General features: G+C 46.9%; 7 protein-coding genes across 7 annotated transcripts; 4 read left to right on the top strand and 3 right to left on the bottom strand.

The window, feature by feature from the left end:
* The first annotated feature begins 157 nt into the window (after positions 1-157).
* V8C40DRAFT_7065 (cytochrome P450) lies at positions 158-2,229 on the top strand. Its single transcript, XM_083223333.1, has 5 exons — positions 158-457; positions 522-1,360; positions 1,433-1,543; positions 1,627-1,793; positions 1,871-2,229. The coding sequence occupies exons 1-5, from the start codon at positions 250-252 to the stop codon at positions 2,037-2,039; spliced, it is 1,494 nt and encodes a 497-aa protein (XP_083078920.1). The 5' UTR covers positions 158-249; the 3' UTR covers positions 2,040-2,229.
* A 582-nt stretch (positions 2,230-2,811) lies between these two features.
* V8C40DRAFT_260273 (S-adenosyl-L-methionine-dependent methyltransferase) lies at positions 2,812-4,380 on the top strand (the record flags this gene model as incomplete). Its single annotated transcript, XM_083219118.1, has 6 exons — positions 2,812-2,919; positions 3,032-3,048; positions 3,108-3,193; positions 3,286-3,553; positions 3,655-4,117; positions 4,258-4,380. The coding sequence occupies 6 exons, from the start codon at positions 2,812-2,814 to the stop codon at positions 4,378-4,380; spliced, it is 1,065 nt and encodes a 354-aa protein (XP_083078919.1).
* A 1,257-nt stretch (positions 4,381-5,637) lies between these two features.
* Positions 5,638-9,017, bottom strand: V8C40DRAFT_229538 (ankyrin repeat domain-containing protein). The gene is made up of 5 exons (XM_083212496.1): positions 8,775-9,017; positions 8,286-8,726; positions 8,201-8,225; positions 7,570-8,145; positions 5,638-7,519 (listed from the first exon to the last, which is right to left on the bottom strand). Exons 1-5 carry the CDS (start codon positions 8,926-8,928, stop codon positions 5,719-5,721), a joined length of 2,997 nt encoding a protein of 998 aa, XP_083078918.1. The 5' UTR covers positions 8,929-9,017; the 3' UTR covers positions 5,638-5,718.
* Positions 9,018-12,601: 3,584 nt separating this feature from the next.
* V8C40DRAFT_229533 (aspartic peptidase domain-containing protein) lies at positions 12,602-14,109 on the top strand. Its single transcript, XM_083212495.1, has 3 exons — positions 12,602-12,839; positions 12,902-13,087; positions 13,143-14,109. Exons 1-3 carry the CDS (start codon positions 12,675-12,677, stop codon positions 13,857-13,859), a joined length of 1,068 nt encoding a protein of 355 aa, XP_083078917.1. The 5' UTR covers positions 12,602-12,674; the 3' UTR covers positions 13,860-14,109.
* An 11-nt stretch (positions 14,110-14,120) lies between these two features.
* V8C40DRAFT_229532 (alpha/beta fold hydrolase) lies at positions 14,121-15,481 on the bottom strand. The gene has a single exon (XM_083212494.1). The coding sequence runs from the start codon at positions 15,169-15,171 to the stop codon at positions 14,215-14,217; it is 957 nt and encodes a 318-aa protein (XP_083078916.1). The 5' UTR covers positions 15,172-15,481; the 3' UTR covers positions 14,121-14,214.
* Positions 15,482-15,907: 426 nt separating this feature from the next.
* On the bottom strand, positions 15,908-18,461 carry V8C40DRAFT_7015 (bacterial low temperature requirement A protein domain-containing protein). Its single transcript, XM_083223325.1, has 10 exons — positions 18,218-18,461; positions 18,141-18,164; positions 18,042-18,089; positions 17,933-17,985; positions 17,701-17,873; positions 17,510-17,639; positions 17,236-17,423; positions 17,109-17,183; positions 16,446-17,050; positions 15,908-16,395 (listed from the first exon to the last, which is right to left on the bottom strand). Exons 1-10 carry the CDS (start codon positions 18,386-18,388, stop codon positions 16,081-16,083), a joined length of 1,782 nt encoding a protein of 593 aa, XP_083078915.1. The 5' UTR covers positions 18,389-18,461; the 3' UTR covers positions 15,908-16,080.
* An 890-nt stretch (positions 18,462-19,351) lies between these two features.
* V8C40DRAFT_279189 (serine carboxypeptidase S28 domain-containing protein) lies at positions 19,352-21,215 on the top strand. Its single transcript, XM_083221180.1, has 5 exons — positions 19,352-19,751; positions 19,803-20,165; positions 20,226-20,313; positions 20,360-21,030; positions 21,083-21,215. The coding sequence occupies exons 1-5, from the start codon at positions 19,419-19,421 to the stop codon at positions 21,131-21,133; spliced, it is 1,506 nt and encodes a 501-aa protein (XP_083078914.1). The 5' UTR covers positions 19,352-19,418; the 3' UTR covers positions 21,134-21,215.
* The last annotated feature ends 144 nt before the right edge of the window (positions 21,216-21,359 follow it).

Genomic DNA, 21,359 nt, shown 5'->3' with positions numbered 1-21,359 from the left:
GCAGGCCGCTGTCACCGCAGCTTAGTGCTGCTTTTGTGCTTTCTGTCATAATTACAAGCGTCATTGCGGAGGGTCTCTTGGCCTCGAGTTCTAAGCTACTGCTCTAGGTGCATATTATTGGCCTCTAGCCACATGTCTGAACTCGACATGTACTCGTATTTATTGCCTCATTTGCCAGCCTGATTTGCCAGCCTGATTTGCCAGCCTGATTTGTGTAACATTATATGCATTACCACCACCATCATCATCATGGAGGACCTGCTTCGCCTCTGGATCGCCCTCGCTGGCCTCGGCGTGTATCTCAGTCTTAGGACTGTATATCGCCTCTATTTCCATCCGTTGGCTCATATCCCTGGCCCTAAGCTGACAGCATGCTCGCACGTATACGAATTTTATTACAATGTTATTCGTCCGGGCCAATTTTTGTTCAAGATTGAGGAGATGCACAAACAATATGGTCAGACACCGTGGACAATTCCCTTGAGCGACCAAGCACACTGACAAGTCTTGGGATGAAACAGGTCCCATAGTGCGCATCAACCCAAGGGAGGTTCATGTTAGTGACCCGGACTTTTACGACGAAATCTATGCCTCGAGCAGTCGCAGGCGAGACAAGGATCCAGCATACGTCCCTACATATGCCTTGCCCGGCTCCATGGTGGCGGCCGTGAGCCACGAGCTGCATCGGTTCCGACGGGGTATTCTCAAGGACTTTTTTTCTCGACGATCTGTCGCGGAACTGTCCGACTCTGTGAATGAGCGGGTGCAGAAGCTCATGACTCGTCTAGAGGTGGCCCGAATTAACCAGACCATCATATCTCTTGATGATGCCTTCTCAGCGCTGACATCCGACATCGTCACAGCATACTGCTGCGGTAAAGATTGGGACTTCATTGAGGATGAAAACTTCCGCAGTGACGTCCGCAATGCTGCCGAGAATGCCATAGAGTTCACACACATCTCCCGCTTTGTTCCCTGGCTAGTGTACGCAATGAGTGCGCTCTCCCCACAAATGATGGCAAAGGTCATGCCGGGTAAGGCAAAGCTTTTCGAGTTTCTCGAGGCCTTCTTGGAGTATGGAAAGAATGAGGCGTACTCGGGAAAGAGAAAGACAATGGTAGCCACTTTGGCCGACCCAAGTATTCCGGAAAAAGAGAGAGACTACTATCGGCTGAGAGACGAGACATTTGGCCTCCTCGCTGCTGGCACTGAAACCACCGCGCGAGTGCTCACTGCCGCTTCCTTTTACCTGGCAAACGATCCCAGAGTGCGCGAGACACTCCAGGCAGAGCTCAAGCAGGCGATGCCTACGCTGGATAGCAGGCCGACATGGGGTGAGCTTGAACAGTTGCCCTATTTGGTACGTTACACAACATATCTCCAACGGCTTCAAAATGGATGACAGGACATGGGGCTGACTACTTACCGCCAGAGTGCCTTTATCAACGAATGCTTGCGGTTGGCTTATGGAATAACTGCCCGCCTTCCACGGGTAGCGCCGAATGAAGCTCTGCAGTACAAGGAATACACAATTCCCCCGGGAGTGAGTGACGAGTCCCCAGCACAATTCCCCTCTTTTTTCCCTCGTTTCTTGGCTTCACCGTCTAACCTACAATCCGAAAAAAGACCCCCGTCAGCAGTTCCACATACTTTATCCACGGCAACGCGTCCGTCTTTCCAGAACCGGCCACGTTCCGCCCCGAGAGATGGATCGAGGCAGCGGAAAGAGGAGACAGCCTCAAGAGATATCTGGTTACATTTAACCGAGGGACCAGAGGTTGCATTGGCATCAAGTATGCAATACCTTACACTAAATTCACAAACCCTGGCTTGCATATTCCGCGCTGACTAACTGACTCCATCTGTCTAGTCTTGCCTACCTCGAATTGTTCCTCACAGTTGCCCATTTCGCCCGTCGGTTCAACCTGGAGTTGCACGATACGGTGCAGGAAGACTTGCGCATTGTCCGGGACATGACCATGGGCCTGACCAGGCGAGGAGGCATCAAGGTCTACGCCAGACTGTTGCCGGTTGAATGAGTAGCTATGATACTATGATATGATGATGATTCCCCTGACTTGGATCTTTGCTAGGGGCCGCCGCGCCCGCCGTGACAAAATAGAGCGCAATTTCGCGCAACTCGAGAGAAGATCCGCGGGCAGCTTGTACGAGTAGCTGCTCTATGCTAGCATGTTAGCTGCCAGTTCTCAAACATCCATGGACCCAACTAACTTTTGCCTGCTTGTGAAAAGCGGCTTCTAATTTTATTGCGGGGAGAGTCTGTCACTGGCCATTAGCTAATCATTCCCAGTATCCCGGATTCGCAACCCGTGCTGATTCCAAGAGCTTGGCAGCCAGTGATATTTTGAGCTCGCAAGTAAGACATGTGCCGCCTCAAATCCTACGATTGCCTCCCATTGGTTACCAGGCTTAAGGTCTCCAAACCCTGTCCCGCAGTCGTCTGGCGGTGTGAAATTTGTCTAATGCCACTGCTAGTGCTGGTAACCAGAAACGGATAGCCCTTCTTCTCGGGCTGAAAGCCACTGTATAAACCCCGGATTCATTTCTCGCTCTGCCCTTCGTCTCGTGCTTGCGGCCTGTCGGACTGTACGGATTTGCCCGTCGCTGCCCCACTGTCGACTGGCCTCTTTGCAGCTGAGAAAAAGCCCCCCTGGCTAGCGGATTCTCAGCTTGTTTAAAATGGTGCCCCTTGTGGTGGTTCCGGTTTCGTTTCAGTTGCCAGTCCCATCACCATCTCCATCAACCACTGCCGTGAAATCAACTTGACACAGATTGTACAGTACCTGCGCAATGGGAACCTCCGGAAACAATGGGGGCGATAACCCCAATCGAAACTCTCTGCTCGACCTCAAGAACTTCCAGTTCACCTTTGACGTCTCCAATTTTATTGAGCCCGATGTAGGTTGCCGCATCTCTGCTGGATCCGTGGCTGCTAGCTATTGGCTGCGGCCCTGCTCCATCTTCACACATATCATGTTGTTGGATGCGATACTTACGCGACATCGTGCAGTCACCGTCGGGACTAGTGTACGCGGATTGTGACATCTTCGCCGTGCCCGCAGACCTCTAACCCGTGCTTGCATTAGAGACGACGGGACCATGTCGCTGTCCGACAGCGTGAGAGACTATCCACACGAGTTTGGCCGCACCTATCACGCATACCGAGCAGGATGTAGGCTATGCTCCAACCCCTCCCTCGTTTACATGTCCCGTTATCTTTTGTCTGCATCTGCATCAAGCCAAAGCTGACCGCAGTGCCCGCAGCATATGCCTACCCCAACGATATTCCTGAACAGGAACGACTTGCGTTCCAGGGCCCCATTATCAGTAAACTCTTCGAGGGCAGGCTGTACTTTGCCCCGCTCTCGCCGGCGAAGCCTCCGCAGTTCATCCTCGATGTCGCCACGGGTGTTGGCGATTGGGCCATCGAGATGGGCGACCTATTCCCCTCGTCCGAGGTTGTCGGCATAGACCTCTCGCCGATCCAGCCCGACATGGTGCCTCCAAACGTCAAGTTTTATGTCGACGACGCGTAGGTCATGACCAAAACAGAATTTCGCGAGTGAGAGAGACAAGAAGAGCTCTAGTCAGCAAAACCCACACTAACTCGTTTTTTCCCGCGCGCCTTTGCAGAAGAGAGACATGGGACTACACGGACAAGTTTGGCTACATACATACCCGGCTCACTGCAGGCAGCTGGGGCAATTTCCAGAAAGAAGTCGCCGAGCAGGCCTTCCAAACCCTCGAGCCCGGCGGTTGGCTCGAGTCCCAGGAGGTCGAGGCCGTCTTCGCATGTGACGACGGCACGCTGGACCCAGCCGGGCCAATGTGCACATGGCTCCACGAGATGAGAGTCGCCGCCGAGGACTTCCAGCGCCCTGCCATCCTGGGCTCCACCCTCAAGGAGGTATTCGAGAGCGTCGGCTTCGTTGACGTGCAACAGCTCATCTTCAAGATGCCCATGAACCCGTGGCCCAAGGACGAGCGCCTCAAGGAGATTGGACGCATGTGGGGAGAGAACTTTTCGCAGGGCCTCAATGGCTTCTCCATCCAGCTCATGAACAAAGTGTTTGGCCGGACCCCGGCTGAGATTGAGGTCAGTACCAGGGCTCCAATGTTTTTTCTTTCATCGTCTTACCAACGCCGCCGCGCCATGCATGTACTTGCAGGTGAACCCTGCAGTGGTGAACTTGACGTCAGGCCATTCGCTGACTTCGTTTTACTCTCATATTTTAGCTCTCTCTGGTCAAGATCCGAGAGGAACTGGCGGACCCGCGGGTGCATGCTTACATGCCCGTTTTCGTGGTGTGGGGGAGAAAGCCGTTTGTGGGAGAGCAAACAAATACCATGATGACCTAGAGGGGAAAAAATAATTGACGGATAAAAAAAACATGTGTGTATATGGTTCAATTCCGCAAGGAGGAAAATTTTCTGTATTATCAGGAGTATTTAACGAGTTATAATTTGGCATATTGGTCGATAATAATAGATACGGGTTTTAGGGAACGAAGTGGAATTGCCGTGTATTCTCACGTGTCGCCAACCAGATGTTAAAAGGCGAAACAAGAAAATGCACTGAAAGATGTGTCATGTAAAGGCTATAATATCCCAATAACAGTCTAGAATGGGCGGGTGAGAAAACTAACAGCTCACCACATCATTCACATATTAAAATCACCCTCAATCACCAGGCTAGCTTGCAATAAGCATCGTGTTTGGCTGCCAACGTCAGTAACCTACATTTTTAACATTTTCATGCCAAGTATGTATGTTATATATTGCTCAATTCCTGAACCATTCTATACATACTCTATTCCTTTGTAGAGTTTCTACATAGACCTCCGCCTACATATATACTGCTATTGGGGATTTCCCCCACCTGCTTGTTTCAATTGCTTCGCAATTCGCTTATGTTCACCCTTTATAGTAACATGTAAAGCATTATCGATATCTGATCCCGTCGGCGCATTTACACCGGTCCCGATAGCCAGCAGTGCCTCAACAACATCAAGATGGCCACCTTCAGAAGTAGCTTGTAAGGTAATTATCGGCATACTATCTTCGTTTACCTCGGCGCCAGCAGCTAACAGCCTCTGAACGACATGAAGATGGCCACCTTGACAAGCAGCTTGTAATGCAATTGGAATTCCCAGTGAATCGTTTCTCTCTTTGGCAGCAGCTAAGAGCGTCTCCACGATGTTAAGGTGGCCTCCTTCGGAAGCCTGCCGTAACGCGTAATCATACCGTGTATAGTGATTCTCTAGAGAGGCTCCCTCATACAAGAGCTTCTCAACAACATCAAGATGGCCCCATCGGCAAGCAGTATATAAAGCAGATTGGATATCCCAAGTAGAGCTTATATATGTCTCAGGCCGGCCCAATAGCCAAGAGAATTTCAACAATATCGGTATAGCCCCACCGGGAAGCGGTCCGAAGTACACTTGTTCCATTCAAACCAGCAGCTAACAGCAGCTTCATTAGATCTTAATCGCTACTTTTGGAAACGGCCAGTAAAGTTAGCTGCTCGCCTATACCAGCATCTAACAGAAACTTTATAGTATCTTGGTCGCGCCAATAAATGGCGGCCTGTATAAAAGGCTGACCATCTACGCCGGCATTTAACAGGCTCCAGATAGTAACTAGGTCGCGCTTTTCAATAGCAGCCTATAAAGAAGGCCGATCAGCTACACCAAAATTTCACAGGGTTCTGGTGGTAGTTCGGTCGTTCTTTTCAATAGCGGCCTGCAAGAAAGGCCAACCATCTACACCAGCATCTAACAGGGTTTTGGCGATAGTACGGTTGTTCTTTTCGAGAGCAGCCTGCAGAAGAGGCCGACAATCTACCCCAGCATATAATAGGAATTTAGCGGTAACCAGATCATTCTTTTCAATAACATTCTGCAGAAGAGGCCGACAATCTGCCCCAGCATATAATAGGAACTTAGCGGTGCCCAGATCGTTCTTTTCAATAACAGTCTGCAGAAGAGGCCGACCATCTACACCAGCATTTAACAAGATCTTGGCGGTAGTTGCATCGTGGTTTTTAATAGCAGTGTGTAGTAAAGGCTCACCATTTACACCACCAGCTATTAGAGTTTTAGCAGCAGTTGAATTACGACTGTCAATAACAGTCTGCAGTAGAGGCCAACCATCTACCCCAGCATATAACAGGAACTCGGCGGTAACCAGGTCGTTTTCTTTAATAGCAGCTTCCAGAAGAGGCCGACCATTTACATCGGCATCTAACAAAGCCTTGGCGGTAGTTCCATCGTGCTTTATAGTAGCAGCCTGTAGTAGAGGCCAACCATCTACTCCAGTCATCAATATGTGTGTGATGATTTTTCGATCGCCACTGTGAACGGCGGCCTGAAGAGCATTCTGGCCATCTGCTCCAGCGGCTAAAAGTCTGTCCAGAGCATTAAGATGGCCAAGCTGAATCGCTAGTTCGCAACCTGCCTCTATTATAATACTTGACTTTTCGTGCTCGAGAAGGATATCAAGCAGCGTAATGTCTTCGTGAATTGTTGCACTCTGCATGAGTTGCCAGCGATCTGAGTCTGATAGCATGCCGGTGAGAAGAATAAGTTGTATAAGTGCGTAATGGTGAAATTTTTGGCTCCAATCCACTATCGTTCCGATGCTTTCATTGAAAGACTTTTCAATCCATGGCTTCTTCACAAGATCATGACCCTGAACAATCATTTTTTCCCATAAATTCCAGGTGTTTGATTTTCCCTTTTGAAATGTTGTTGTATGAGAAATCCAGTGAGTTGACGCATATCTTACGAAGGGGTGCCCTACTAGCAGCCCTTCTTTCGCACCTACTGTATCATCTCGTTGAAAGGAGCCCAGAGCCTCAATAGCATTGGAAGCGGTTGAGCCTCCTCTGGTATTCAAATTGAGCTTCAAAAGGGTAGGCATAGACGGAAACGCCTTCCATTTTGATCCCAGAGCTGTCCCTGCTATAGCTATAGGCGGCATTGGTGGCAATGGTTGCTGTCGTCTGGCTAGAGTTGTCTTGAAATCATTGAAGTTCAGATACGTGACACATATCTCGCCAAGATAGTGATCGGCATCTTCAAGATTCAGGTGAAAGTGGTGATGACGAGACTCAGACGACCTATCAATGAAAAATTGCTGGACACTTTGATGCACAAATTGAACGGTTTTCAGTTCCTCGTCGACATGAACGAGGTTTTCACACCATGAGCTGATGTGCGCAATGCCGTTAGATCGTCGTTCTGTCTTTGAGTATTCCTGTCCGATTTCAACAAAGATAATTTCCTCTAGCTGATTGAGGGACAGAGGCTCTTTTGCAGCAACCACCCATCGGAAAATACGCTTTGCGATATCTTCGTTCCTCCTAGAAACGATTCGGTCGATGGCCCGATTGAATGTTTCCTCCAAGTCTTTAGGGAAATTTCGAATAGCTGTTCGGATGTCCTCATCACAACGCTGTAAACAAAGCTCATTTACTTGGAATACAACCCAGAGAAACCTAGATGGGTCAGCACATGAACGAATGTTTAATGAGTTCCGATAACTCACATGCCATTTGCCCCATCTGAGAGTGCCGCTTTAATATCTTCAATGAGGTCGGAATCCCCAACTACAAGCTCTTCGGTTTTCAGTTTTTCCTGCACTATGCCATTAACGTACGTTACGATGTCGGATTGAGCTGACGGCAAGTCCATGGGGATCTGTTTCAGAGTCGGAAATTTTGTTTGCACTTCTCTGGAGACACTATCGCGACCAGCGAGGAAAAGCTTTATGTTCGACCTGACTTTCATAACTGAGTGGAGAGTTTCGAGAAGATCGTGGCGCTCTGATTTTGTACACTCGTCCAGCCCATCTATCACGATATAGAGGGTTTCGAATTCTGCAGCTATACTTTGCAGCAATTTCTCAATCTCGTTGAGCCCTGACGCTAAGTTGAATTGCATATTATCTAATAACGTTTCAACTCTTTCATAAATTTTGGATACGTTTAGCATCTGTCGAATGATTGATTTGAGTATGATCTCAGCGTTTAAGGACTGTCGGTCATCAAATTGTACGAAGAAGAAGCTGATGAAAACATCCGCACTGCGCTTTTTCGTCAAGAGTTTTTCGATAACACTCGCTCTATAGATTTTCATTAGACAACATTCTTAACTAATTATAATTTCGGTGCACTCACGTAAGAGTTGTTTTGCCCGAGCCAACTACAGATGGTCAATAAACTTGGTTGTTAGTAGCGGTTTAATGGGAATATTTGAACTCACTCTTGCCGGAGCACCATAGTAAAGGAAAATCTCGACGACTGATCCACGTGTTGAACACATCTGTATGAAAAAGCCACTCTAATGTACCACTATACCGCTTCCGACAGCTTTGTTTAAATGGAGTCAAGTAGTCATGGGTCGAAAAAGAGTCAAGCAGCAATTGTTTTCTTTCCCTTGCTTGTCTTTCGTCACTTTGCATCTGCCATGACTCCATCTTATCATGCTGGCCTCCTTTTCCGAAAAAAGTCTTTGGTCGTTTTTCTTTCTTTGAACCCTCTCTCTTTTTCAAGCTTTGAAGCTGTTGATTTTGATAATGGGCTTCTGTTTTGGCGAGTGATAGCGTATCTTTGACATACCTGCTGCGTCTTTCAATGTCATCCGCATCCTGTTGAAAGTCCCTATCAAGTGATTCTCGGGGAGAATTAAAAAGGTATCCTGACCCTTCTCTTTGTTAGTTAAGGTTGCAGCGCTTGCGGCATTCTAACTTACATGAACGTTGGGCAGTTTCTACTGTTTCTACTGCGCGCTTGCAACAACGAATGAGCGATGCATAGAAATCATAAAGGGCATCCTGAAGCTGTGATGAAGATGAATAAAATATCTGATAATCTGTCCATCGTGGACAAATCCTTCCAAGGTCCATGAAGAATTTTGAGAGAGCTTCATCATATGTTATCGACTTGACCGTCACCTAGTGTAATAAGCATCCATATGGCAATAGCTATTTCGATTCCAGGGATAAGCTTACTAGCATCGTCAGTTTCACACTCCCCCATAGGATAGAAGCGATTCCCTGGTGCGTCGAATCAACTGCTTCGACAGCTGCTGAAAAATCTCGAACAGACTGAAGGACCGAATGGAGTCTGCTGGCAATGCTACACCCCTTTCTATCCCTATTGAGAGAATCGAGCTCAGCAGTAAACACTAGGACGGCACTTGCATCTGGTACCATCTTGGTGCCTTTTAATTCGCGTTGCTGGTCACCAGTAAGTGCCCTTTGAAAGTTGAAGATGCTATCCCGCAGTGTTTGAGCTGCATTCGACTTTGTGCTAACAGGAATAGGCCTGGATGATGATTTTTGCGCACTATAATGGGTCATCTCACGTCGTGCGAGAACGATCTGGCCATGTTGAGTAGAACCTAACGCCATGTTAACATGGTTATTCGAGTAAGCGATGTTTTCAATCTCACCAGCACCGGACGTAGATAGTTGAGTATGATCTTCTATGGTGTACCGTGCTAACATAGCTTTGACGGCAGCTGCTGCAGTCGCTGCAGCAAATGGTTGCCAAATCTTGTTTTTGTGGCTATCGGCATAGTCGCAAATGCCCTTGACGATGATACAGGGGCACTCGTCCCAAAGGCCGGCCCCCTCCATTTCGAAAGCTATGATGTTGTATTGTTTGGCAATTTGGTCACGATGATCGCCAGACTTCATCACCGTATCCGCTGATGCAACACGCCCGATGAAAATGTGTGGACATTGTACCTCCTCTTGCGACAAGTGTCGTATTCTCTCCAAACGCTGCCTCTGGACTAGCTTCACCTCGTCGCATCCCAGTTCAGAGCAGGATGACTGTGCGGCCTTGTCGCAATAGTTTTCAGATTCGCAACATGCATCACCCGAGGGTCCTCCCCGGTGTTTGTGTCGATACGTCGCGATGAAGAGCTTATCTTCGGCAAAACCAGGATAGCGGTAATTGCATTGATGCTCCTTTAGAATAGCTGCACCTTGCAAAGCCTTCAAATGCCTCGCAGTGTTCTGTCGCAGATCGGTCTTCCCGGTATCAGATTTAAAGTAGGCAAGGAGGGTACGAATGTCTTTGTTCGGTAGACTCTGCGTGGCCACGGCCGTCTCCTTAGGAATGAATTCCTCGGGATACTGTCTGCCAAAATCATACTGAATTATAGCTTCGCCAATAACCACATCGCCAAGGAGTGCCTCGTGTGCACCAAGCATGGGAACTCCGCCACAGACTCCCACGAGGAACGTAATCCTCAAGTTCGAATAGCTTGTCCGCAGACTAGCTGCTGAACCCGCGACTGCGGCTTTGCCTATATTTGGTAGAAGCATGAGCACGACATTGTGCATGCCAATCCGCCCATTCCTATATATATTCGTATCTCCGGATGTTCGTCCGTATTGTTTACCATCTTGGTCCCAGAATTCATCAACAATAAGTGTCGCGGTATCGTATTCGAGTGATAAGGCACAAATGATAGCTATCTGAAAATCTCTCCGATGAGAAGGGCGATGGTAGGTGGATTCGGAACTGCTTGACGAGGGAGAACTTGAGAAAACTGACATATTTCGCTGATACTAAATTTGGCGTTGAAATACGCTAAAGTTAATGTCACATTCAGAGTGATTCGTCTTCTCATCGGGGCCTTGCATGTATTTGCATCACGTTGGCCTGGGTGCGATAGATGCTGTTCAAAACGTGACGATATGTTGGAAACCTCTAGCCACAGCATGCATTGACAAAGGAAAAAAAAGACGGCATAATTGAAGGCGGTTACGGCGAGGCCCAACGTCAGGGCATGATTGCATATGGTCGTTGGTGCCTGATGGGCGAGTGCCTAGACCCAATAGTGTGTCCCATCAGCATCAGTTTTGACGCAAGGAGGCAATAACACGTTTATTAATTACCGTGATTATCGATAATCTCGAGTGCAACCCCCCACGGATGTAATTGGATGAGAAATAGAGCGAACGAAGCACCAATGATCTTCAATCCAGTAGAGATACCTACCTATACCAAGCTGTACCTATACCTTGCGGGGAAACAGGTCTTTGACAGCCGCGCCCGAAATCTTGGCCTCAGCACAGGCTTGAAGAGAAATAGGGATGTTTGCGAATAGGCATCGATAAAGTGCATATAGTAACAACCTATTTTGCACTTATATTGCGTAATTTAGGCTTTCAAGCCAACGATAACTTCGCGCAGAGCGTAAACAAGACAGAAGAATTTCACTTTTTGTCGTCAAGTGGACTCTTACCTATTCTACCAAGTCTAAATAAGCCGATCTTTATGGCATTTGCCCATTGGCCTATGACGCATTAAGCAACTCGTGTCTCTATCTTGTATCTTTAAGCCATTTTTAACTAAACTGCGGACATACGATCACAAACCGTGGGGTTTTCGGGCTTCACTTTCAACAAATTTATTCCCTGCTTTCCACTTCCACACTACCCTCCACAACTTTTGTAGATGACTCAACAAAGAAAACAAAAAGTAAAAATCACAAATACATGAGAATAAATAGACAAAAGCCTCTCTATCAGGTGGAATATCTCGTGACAGAGCAAAAAGATTACGTATACTTATATGGAACTATAGTCGCTACTTTGTGTTAATTAGCAAGAGTTTCGTGGCATTCCGTCTGTGGCAACGTGTTCCTTACAGCCTCGTGCATTTCCACGACTGCGCTGTGACCTTGTATGTCCCCTCCTCCCCACAACAGAGTTGGCAAAATCGTCTCCATCTCCATGTTGTCAATGCTCCTAAACGCTGCCCCACAAAGCGGCCTCTTCCATCATGAACTGCTACCGTTCCAGGCGGTATTTGCGAGTTTCTCTATCCTCGGGGGGAATATTCTGGACTGCGCAATCACCCACCAGAAGCCCTGATTCCACAAGGCATAATTACCGTTGTACGTAAGGTAAGTCGTTGGAGAGGAAACACAGGTGATTGTCAAATTAACTAATCTTGAATCCTGATCAGGGTATCAAGAATACAGGCTCACGTGATGCAGCAATGAGCGGAATCTATCGTGACTTGGCTTAGAATGCTGTTACGAAGATTCAAAAATGTTTTCGAGGCAACTAAAGGAAAATGGGTCTGAATCAGACATCTCAACGATTTGGGCGAATGAGGTGTGAATCAACAAAAATATAGGACGTGTTCACTAGTATCCTGATATCAGCCACGGACTCCTCCCTTAACGCATTCGGCTATTCATTCCTTGTTACAAATATAGGAATTAATTACCCAATAATATCTTAGAATCTTGATCTACAAAAGATCTTGACTCTCTCATTTATTTATTTTCCTTTTTGGAAACGGATAAACCGGGAACGTTTGAAAGCTTCGGTCACGTTATTATGGAGCGCCGAAGACTCACGATAGCTCCTTCGCTGATCTGAGCCTAGTTGATCGTCGCTTTGTTTACAATGCGACGCTGCAGCGGCCGTGAAACACTCAATTGAGAAGGTCAGCATGAATGCATGTGAAAGTACCCCTCAGCATACACCGGTGTAACGATTCACGAAAATTTATGCATCCTGTAAGGGGTACTATAATATGTAGGATGATCCCGTATGGTCCTTACCGACAATTACTTGCCATCTGTTGTGTTGATTCAAGTTGCTTTGAGAATTAATCCACCATGTCGTTCAAAACGGTGCTGTCGCTGTTGGCGGCTATCCAAGCTGTCCAGGCCGACTTCTCGCATCCTCTGCACTTCAAGAAGGTCGATGCCGTGGCTGCGAAGAGCATTGCTACAGCAAAGGGACGGCTAGTGCAAGGAACAGCGGATCTCTGGGCCGACCAGGTAATAGGAGACCTACAATTTGCCCGCGGTATCATTTCAGTCCGAAATGCTAACATACACAGGGCTTCTGGTTCTCCAACTTCACCATCGGTGGCAGCTCCAACCTGGAGATCCTAATTGATACCGGTTCCGCTGATGCCATCTTGAACCCGGGCATTTACAAGCCTGGCTCCAGCTCGGTCAACACCAAGAAGACCTTCCGAATTTCATATGCCACGACAAATCCCGATGGATCTGGAACTTTGTCTGTAAGTGGAAAATGAAACCGGTTATCAAACAATCGTGATTACTGACCAACGGCAGGCGTCGGGCCAAGTTTACCGGGATGTCATCACCCAACACGGTGCCAACCTGACCGTCTCCCAGCAGTACCTTGGAGCCATCACTAGCCCTAAGTCGCCGCCGACTTTCCCTCACGACGGCCTCATTGGCTACGCAGGCATCGATAGCAGTGCTCTTGGCCAGACACCATTCTTCCAGAGTCTCTGCGACCAAGGCACGCTGTCATCCTGCCGCTTCGGGCTGGCTCTCAACGCTGACGAGACTGGCACGCTCTACTATGGTTCTGTTGCGACGGACACTTTCAGCGGTAGCTTGACTTCTGTCACTGCCAGCGACGAATGGATCGTCACCGGCGATGTCACCGTGAACGGCGCGACGGTCCAGCGCAGCGCCTCCATCATTACAGACTCCGGCACGACTGTCATTTTCGGGCCTACTTCACAGGTCAAGACGCTATTCCAGAAGGCGGGCATCCAAGCTGTGACAAACAGCAATGGCATCACTGGCTACTACGCCTGTGATGCGCCGCCCACTATTGGGTTGGCATTCGGCGGCAACAACTTTAATATCTTGCCCGAGGCCCTGGCTTTCAGCCAAAACGGCAACAACTGCACAGCTAGCATCCACGGGACGAGCGAGTTTGGCAGCCAGTGGTTGGTTGGACAGGCGTTCTTTCAGGGCAAGTATATTGACCACAACGTCGACGATGGGACCATGGGCTTTGCCAACTTGCAGTAGGCATCATTCTTTTTTGGAGTTGGGAATAGTTGAGAGAAAAAAATAACAGTCTAAGATAAATACGTGCGAACAATAGGCGGCTCATTGCTGGGTGCATGTAGACATCATGTCAACCGCGCAAGGCCTTCCTACTATTCTTGCATGTCATGCTTACCCAAAACCAAGAATATACATATTAAGAGGTAAAACGCAATGGAACCAAAATCCTGGGAGAGGCTTTGATATAAGCGTGTATCTCTCATTTGAAGTCACATACTGCTATTGGTAGTAGAGTAACCAGTTCCTTTCAATTTCTTTTCTTTTTACACGTTATACACTACATCCGGATACTAGAGTTAATTCTTTTTCCTGCAATTTAAGAAGATGATGAGATGTTATAGATGACCCATTTCACTCCATCAACAACAATGTCCGGCTGGGTCATCTGGACAAAGTGCCCACTCTCAGTGGCAAAGACGAGCTCGCTTTTAGTAGAGAGTTTCAGAAATTCCTTCATGAGACGCTCATTCTTCTCATCAACTGTCCTGATCAACTCTCTAACGTAGTTCCTCTGCTCCTCAGTTCCATTTCCTTTCGCGATTCCCGCCTTGTATAATCCATTCCAGTCTCTACTTCGCGTGCCCCCAATTATATAAACCGGCTTATCCCCAGCCAATGGCTGTTCTTTACCCAGCTTCTTCTTGCGCAGAGTCTCAAAACTTGGCAAGTACTGCTCTACATCTTCTTTGTGCGCAATCAGCTTGTATTTGTCGGTCGATTCTGCAGCTTTGAATGCATCCCATTCTTCCTGCGTCAATTTGTGTTCTGCTTCAACGCCCCAAGCAGCGTATGGTTCAACGCCCGCTGCTATAACATTCCAGAGAATCGGATCATCTACATCCATAACCAGTGGCGCTGTTTCATGATTGGCGTCAACAAGCACTAGGCCAGCGATCTGGCCAGTTCCCTTTAGTGCGATGAACTCGTGTATGATTACACCAGCCCAGGAATGTCCCACGATAATTAGCGGATTTGTAATGGGAGCCTTTTCGATCAAAAGAGAGAGCTCTAGAGCAACGTTCTCGGCTGAGGGGACGAGCGGCGAGGACTCTGAGTTGCGATAGCCGGAACGGTCGTACGTGTAGCTTCGCAGCGACTGAGGAAGCAATCGCACCACGGCTTGCCAATTGAGAGCATCGCTTGCTACACCGGAGACAAAAAGTACAACGGGGTCTTTGGAGTTGCTGGGTTCTGGGCCGTGAACGTAGATGGCTAGAAAATGAGTGCCGATGTTGACGAGAGCGCAGTTTGAAGGAAGAGTTGAGGAGGCCATTTCGGAGTGATGATTTTACGAATTCTCAGGACTTCAGTGAACGCCTATTCCTTTTAGAGTTCTTCATGAGCTGTATTATAACATTCAAGAGCATTCAACAGGGAAACAGGTTACAATTTATAGTAGAGGCATTAAACACCGAAGGGGCACCGTCTAGGACCTTAGATTCTATGAGGATTGAGTCGCCAGGTTCGGTTGAACTTAGCGTTGACGTCTGGTCTTTTGTACGGATTCATAAGCATGATTCCGTGTATGTCTTGCGCTTTTTTGTCTTGATATTAATATCTGGACAAATTAAGTGACCAATTACTATTGGTTTAAGCACGCCTTTACATGGCGAATACCGCAACGTGTATGGAGTATGTGGAATCATCTGGCCGATGAGTCATGCGTCAATCCTTCTGGCTATAGAAGCGACTTGACGTGGCTTAACTCACACTTATATCTCAACTAGCGCCTCCATGCATATCCACTGTTCACAAAAGTCCTTCGATATATACCTTCACAGCTTTTGTTTTCGTGGCTGTTTGTAGGGCGTTGAGTTATACTAGATTGCTTTCATAGCCGCATATTTAAATGCGTTTTGCGTGGTACAACTACTTGATTAACCTATACTATATGCGCCGCTGTTTCTTTAAGACCAAAACAGCTATCGCACCTTGCGAATAGACAATACTACATGTGCTTTCAGAATATATAAGGTATTTATATATAAAAATACTTCACAATTGACTATCCATAACTATATAGCTACATTACAACGGCTCTTTCCGGTTAGGTCAGTTTGTTTCCGATGTTGTCTTTATTCCTGGATGTCCTGTGTTAAACAGTCAACGTTAGCGCTATCCACCCTTGCCATAACAAACATCCCTCCAGAGTTCCTGCACAGTCCCTAGCTTAGCATCGTTTTTATTTCCCCAGAGTGCTATATAATATTGCTTTTCTCTTTGGGAAAAGTTGCTTAGGCTCAGGTATGTGACTAAGAACTAGAACAGCGAAATAACAGATCGTAATGGTTGGTAGTGGCCATGGCGTTGGTAAAAAGTTGGCGAGAGCATCCTGGTTGAACGTGAGCAAACTTGTCAATGCAAGCCCGAGGCCCATGCCAACGGTGATCAGTGCTCGAAGTGTGTTAAAAATCGACCAACCATGTTTTTGAGATACAACATGTAGAACGGTCATCAGGATCAATACTAGGCCAGCGGTGATAAAAGCATAGATAAACTTGCAGGACAGATTAGCTGAAGGACCTTTGAAGGGGATTTTGAACTTACGACAGTTTCAAACTTATTCGCAGTGGCCAAATACGCGGCTGCCGTGGCAGACTGCACATCAGTAGATTCGGTCTCCTCTGCAGGCGCCGCGAGACTAAACGAAGCAAATATTCCATCGAAGACAGTTTGCGCAAGATCCCTCGTGCCATTCAGCCAACGAACCATGTCTGGGTCATTGTCGGCTAGTTGGCCATTTACATCCCAAAAGGAGTCGGGAAGAGTAAGTAGGCTCTTATAAGTTCTTTCGACATCGTCCAGAGCGGCGACTTCATCTTCTGGAGGGTATGACTCGAGGAGCTCTGTGACGGTTTCATTCAATACTCGAACCACTTCTTTTGTAGTTGGGCTACTAGGTAGCTCGTAATTAATATTGACGATGCTCTGGGCGGCTGAATTGATCGACTGAAGCGCTTGAGACCAAGCAATGAACTGATTTGCGCCTTCTAGAAGAAGTACTAGAGCGACATGGAATGGAAGATGCCAGGAAACCCAAAACATTTGTCGCTTATGACTCAATTTGCCAGAATGCATCCAATCAAAGTACATCTGGTAGATGAAGTAGATCAGGGCAACCGCGCATGTGACAACCCCGATGAGAGCAGCAGCTACAAAAGCTGTTAATAAAGAGTGCAATAAAAATGAGATGAAGTGAATATTACGCACACCATATATCGCCACTATTCTTCAGGAAGGTATTTTTCACGACAGTCTGGATATTCCTCGCTATGATGATTGCTCCTATGTGACCAGTTAGCAGATGACCAATCCGACTTGATGCGTCTCAACACACCTTCACCAAGGATTATTAAAGTAAGTAGATTCATGCGCTCGCTTAGATGAGTATCAGACAAGCTGAGAGCCTTGAGACTAGAGAGCCCAAGGTGGATGGTGACCTCAACTACTGCCCCAATATACCAGCTGACGGCAACGACTGAGCTTGCTTCATGAACGGACAAAAAGGATACCGCCAAATATATTCTGCATAGTTTCTAGTCAGTATGTTCCTTGCTGAAGTGGAGTACTCTTGATGATAGTTTGTCAATAAAAGTAAAGGTTTCCCTTACACAGCAAATAGCAAATGGATACCCGTTGCAATCATTAGTGGTACTCTGGTCTCTCTATGCTTGCGAATTTGAAGCAATACTGTAAAATACTGAAGTGCGAGCATGAGTCTAGACACCATGAGAAATAAGCCTATCATCAATTAGCGTATTGGCTCAAATTAATCTGTGAATGCTTGAATCTTAAACCATACACATGGCCCGAAAGACAGATTTTGCTTCCTTGAAAAAGTCAAATGTCGGACCGAGTTCAGCAAAGCCAACCATGACAGCTAAGTGCACTGCACGGCATAGTCGCTCCCAGACACTGTCTGTGACATAGCGGACATCATATATGGTTGTTAAAAGCCAAGTCGTCCAAAGAAGTCTATTACAAGGTTAGCAACATCCTATATCAGCAATTGTGTCCTAGGGTTATATGCATACAATATGTATCCCACAAATGACCCAAGACTTGAAACATCGTTGATTTCATGGACCTGGACGGCAGAATTAGTAAGTTTGTGCATCAAGCGGTTGTAGAGGGTGCAAATACTGTTGAAAAGACGTTCAAGTTTGCGACAAACCAAAGGTCATAGAATAGCTTATACTGTTAGTTGACTTTTGACAAGGAGAATATCGATATCAGCGCTACCTCAAGAGTAGAAGAAGTCTCATGCTATTATCTTCGTATCAGCAATGTATCTATAAGAGACGGCTGATACTTTGTACCTTGGCAAATTCCAGGCCATCGTCTACATCGGCATCAGCAATGAATGGAGGCTTTGTAGAATTGTTAAGCGTTGCCTCTTCGACGTTCTTTCTTTCGGCCAGTGGGCTTTTTATCAGTTGAAGGGTACAACTAGTATAAGCAGCGACTTCAGCATCCTCGCCGCCAGCCATAATGTCAGCACGAATAGCGGCTAAAAGCAAACGCAGAACAGAAATGCGTCGAAAGATAATTATAAGAATCAGGGTATCGTTACTGTTTCACTACAAAATTGACCTGTGGCAGAGAATTTCTCTCCATTATATAAGTTCTCATCACAGGAACTAGTGTATCCCTTTGAGACATACGACGGCAGGAAGTGCCGTCGTATGTAAACCTATGTACACTTCAAAGCTGCAGCCAATCAAGGAGTCAGAAATTGAGTATTCTCACCTCAATATAGAAGAAAAGTGGACACGAAACATACGTGGTGTCTCATGGCATTCCTTGGCACTCAAAGGGATAACGTCGATGCGATAGCGCTGGAAGGATTCCGCGCTTTACAAGCTTCGCCCCTTGGTGTCAGCGTCACAATTCCTATCGCCCTACTAACTGCTTCTCGGAATCCCACCATAGAACCAGTCGAAATTTCTACCAGCATTTACAAATTGCACCGCAAAGGAATTTAACCAATCAAGGATGCAAGTAGATCACCTGTATGCTATTTACATCCGCGATCCTTCGTCAGTTGTAGAGCAAAACCTGTATTAAGATCTGTAGCCATTTCAGGTTGGCACAGCCCTGACGATCACCATTTCCCGATTGGGACAACAACGCGATGGAATCTGCTCTAAAACCGGCGAAGGGATATGAAAGCGGGCCGGAGGAAGCCAACTAAATCTGTGCCCAATAAGCCGTGTCGGGTCAGTGCCTACTTACGGGGAGGCCGTGTGCTTCATTTGAGATCAAAGCCTTGTTCAGGATCTCCTGGTTGAAAAGAGTTCCATGTCCTACTGCAAACTATTGTATTGTTGAATGATGATGCTTTCTACAGCGTCATGCGTTAAGTGGCGCGTCAGCAAACTAAAATAGTACATCTACACGAAGTCGAAATGAATAGGATCTTGTTTTCCTGATTTAGACATCATTGCGGCGTCCTCGTTATGCAGTGGCTGGTCCAGTGCTCGAGAAATTGATATAAAACATGGCAGATTGTTGCACTTCATGATTTCAGCAATTTCAGTTCTCTCTACTTTAATCATCAGCTCTCATCACTGCAATTATATTTCACTCCCATCTAACGGCATAATGCGTTTGTTCACGGTAGAGTGCTGGCTTCCGGCATTCCTTGGTCTCCAAGTTATTGCGGTTAATGCCCAAAGCTCTGCTTCACCCAATTGTACAACCAAAACCCAATTCTTCACGCAGCTGGTCGACCATAATTCGACTACAAATGGAACTTTTCAACAGCAGTATCAGATCATCAAACCTCACTTCAAGCCTGGGGGTCCAATCTTTTACTATCAGCAAGCCGAGACTGCAACATTTGCCTGTTTGGTATATAGAAGAACAAGTGCTCAAGCAAGTGTGGATTCTAACATTGAATAGGAGAGAACCATTTATCCAGAATGGGCTCAAGAAGTCGGCGGCATGGTCATCAGTCTCGAGCACCGTTTCTTTGGCCTCAGCGATGCGTCAAACGCCACAGATCCCATCGAAAAGTACAAGTCCCTAACTCTTGAGAACGTCATGCTGGATGCCGTGACCTTTGTCAGTCATATAAAGCACACTATCCCTGGAGCTAAAGATAGCAAGGTTATTGTTTCTGGAGGCTCATATGGTGGCTTCCTGACCACGGTACTCAAGATGAACTATCCTGAAGTGTTCTTTGGAGCCGTACCGTACGCTCCACCCCTTCGATCAATTGGAGCAAACTACCAGAACCCGAGGCGATACGATTGGTTTAATTGGGTATGTTCCTATGAGACGATTTACGTGAGAGCTCTTTTGCTAAGTGGACATAACTGTTAGGTCAACCAGGTCTACTGGGATTTGTCTGCAGCGGCAGCCACCAAAATGAGAGATGCTTTTACTTTGCTTGCAAAACGTTTCCAAAACTGTACGTTTTACAAGCCTTATAATTGTTCTCAACTAATGCCTTGAAGTGGGCGAGGTAGAAGACATTGCGAAAGATCTCAATCTCTGCACCGTCCCAAAGACAGCAGCAGACCTTCAATTGGTAATGGGGGTCATTACTACTAACGCCGAACTGATCCCCTTGCTCAGTTACAGCAGCCCAGATGCAAACCCTTTCGGCGCCACTCCTGAAAAAATGGTCAACATATCGCTCAGTGCAAAGGACCCAATCGACATTGTCAATGCAACTCTAACCTTGCGAAACCCGCCTAATCTAGTTCCTTGCATCTCCTGGGATTCGAATGAGTCTTCGGAAGCATCTCTTCAGAAAGCTCCTTTTAACTATCTTCTATGCAATTACTTCCCATTGAGTAGTAATGAGATTCTCGAAGGAAATATCTACCCTCCGACATCTGTTCAAACGGAATCGGATCCTATGACCTGCGAGACATTATACAAGATTGTTCCCCCAACCCAAGCGGAAGTTGAGGCAAAGTGGCACATTTCAACAGCAGACCTAATTCAAGCGCCTCGTATCATATTTGCATATGCAGAGAACGATCCTACTACTGGTGTTGGTATCCATCCATTTCCTCCTTCGCCGGACCGCAACGCGTCCAGATGGATGATCACTAGCCAGGCTGCCCATGGCGAGGAGTCTATTGCGTCTTTTTCAGGCGATAAACCAAGCGTTGTCCACGTAGGTTCATCCGAATATGATCTGAGATATTGCAGCTAACAGATTCGTCTAGGCGAGACGAGTACAATTGGAGACGATCAAGGAGTGGCTTGGACTTTACTGAGAGTGACACCACTACATGACGATACTTGACAGGGCAATAAAATGTGGTACTGTCGTTCTGATGCATCACTTTTATTCTCGCGGTGCAGTCTATTTCACTAGTCTCTTCTTTCGAATACAATTCTCATTCCATATATATTGTTTGGGGGGAGGGGAGCGCGGCGTTGCTTCTATTTCTGTTTCACAATCCTGAAGCTTTTGCAACGGCCACAAGGTGCACACTCGCA

Source organism: Trichoderma camerunense (assembly GCF_050948025.1).
Source record: "Trichoderma camerunense strain CBS 138272 chromosome Unknown V8C40scaffold_1, whole genome shotgun sequence".
Taxonomy (NCBI): domain Eukaryota; kingdom Fungi; phylum Ascomycota; class Sordariomycetes; order Hypocreales; family Hypocreaceae; genus Trichoderma; species Trichoderma camerunense.
This window is presented reverse-complemented; position numbering and strand designations above follow the sequence as displayed.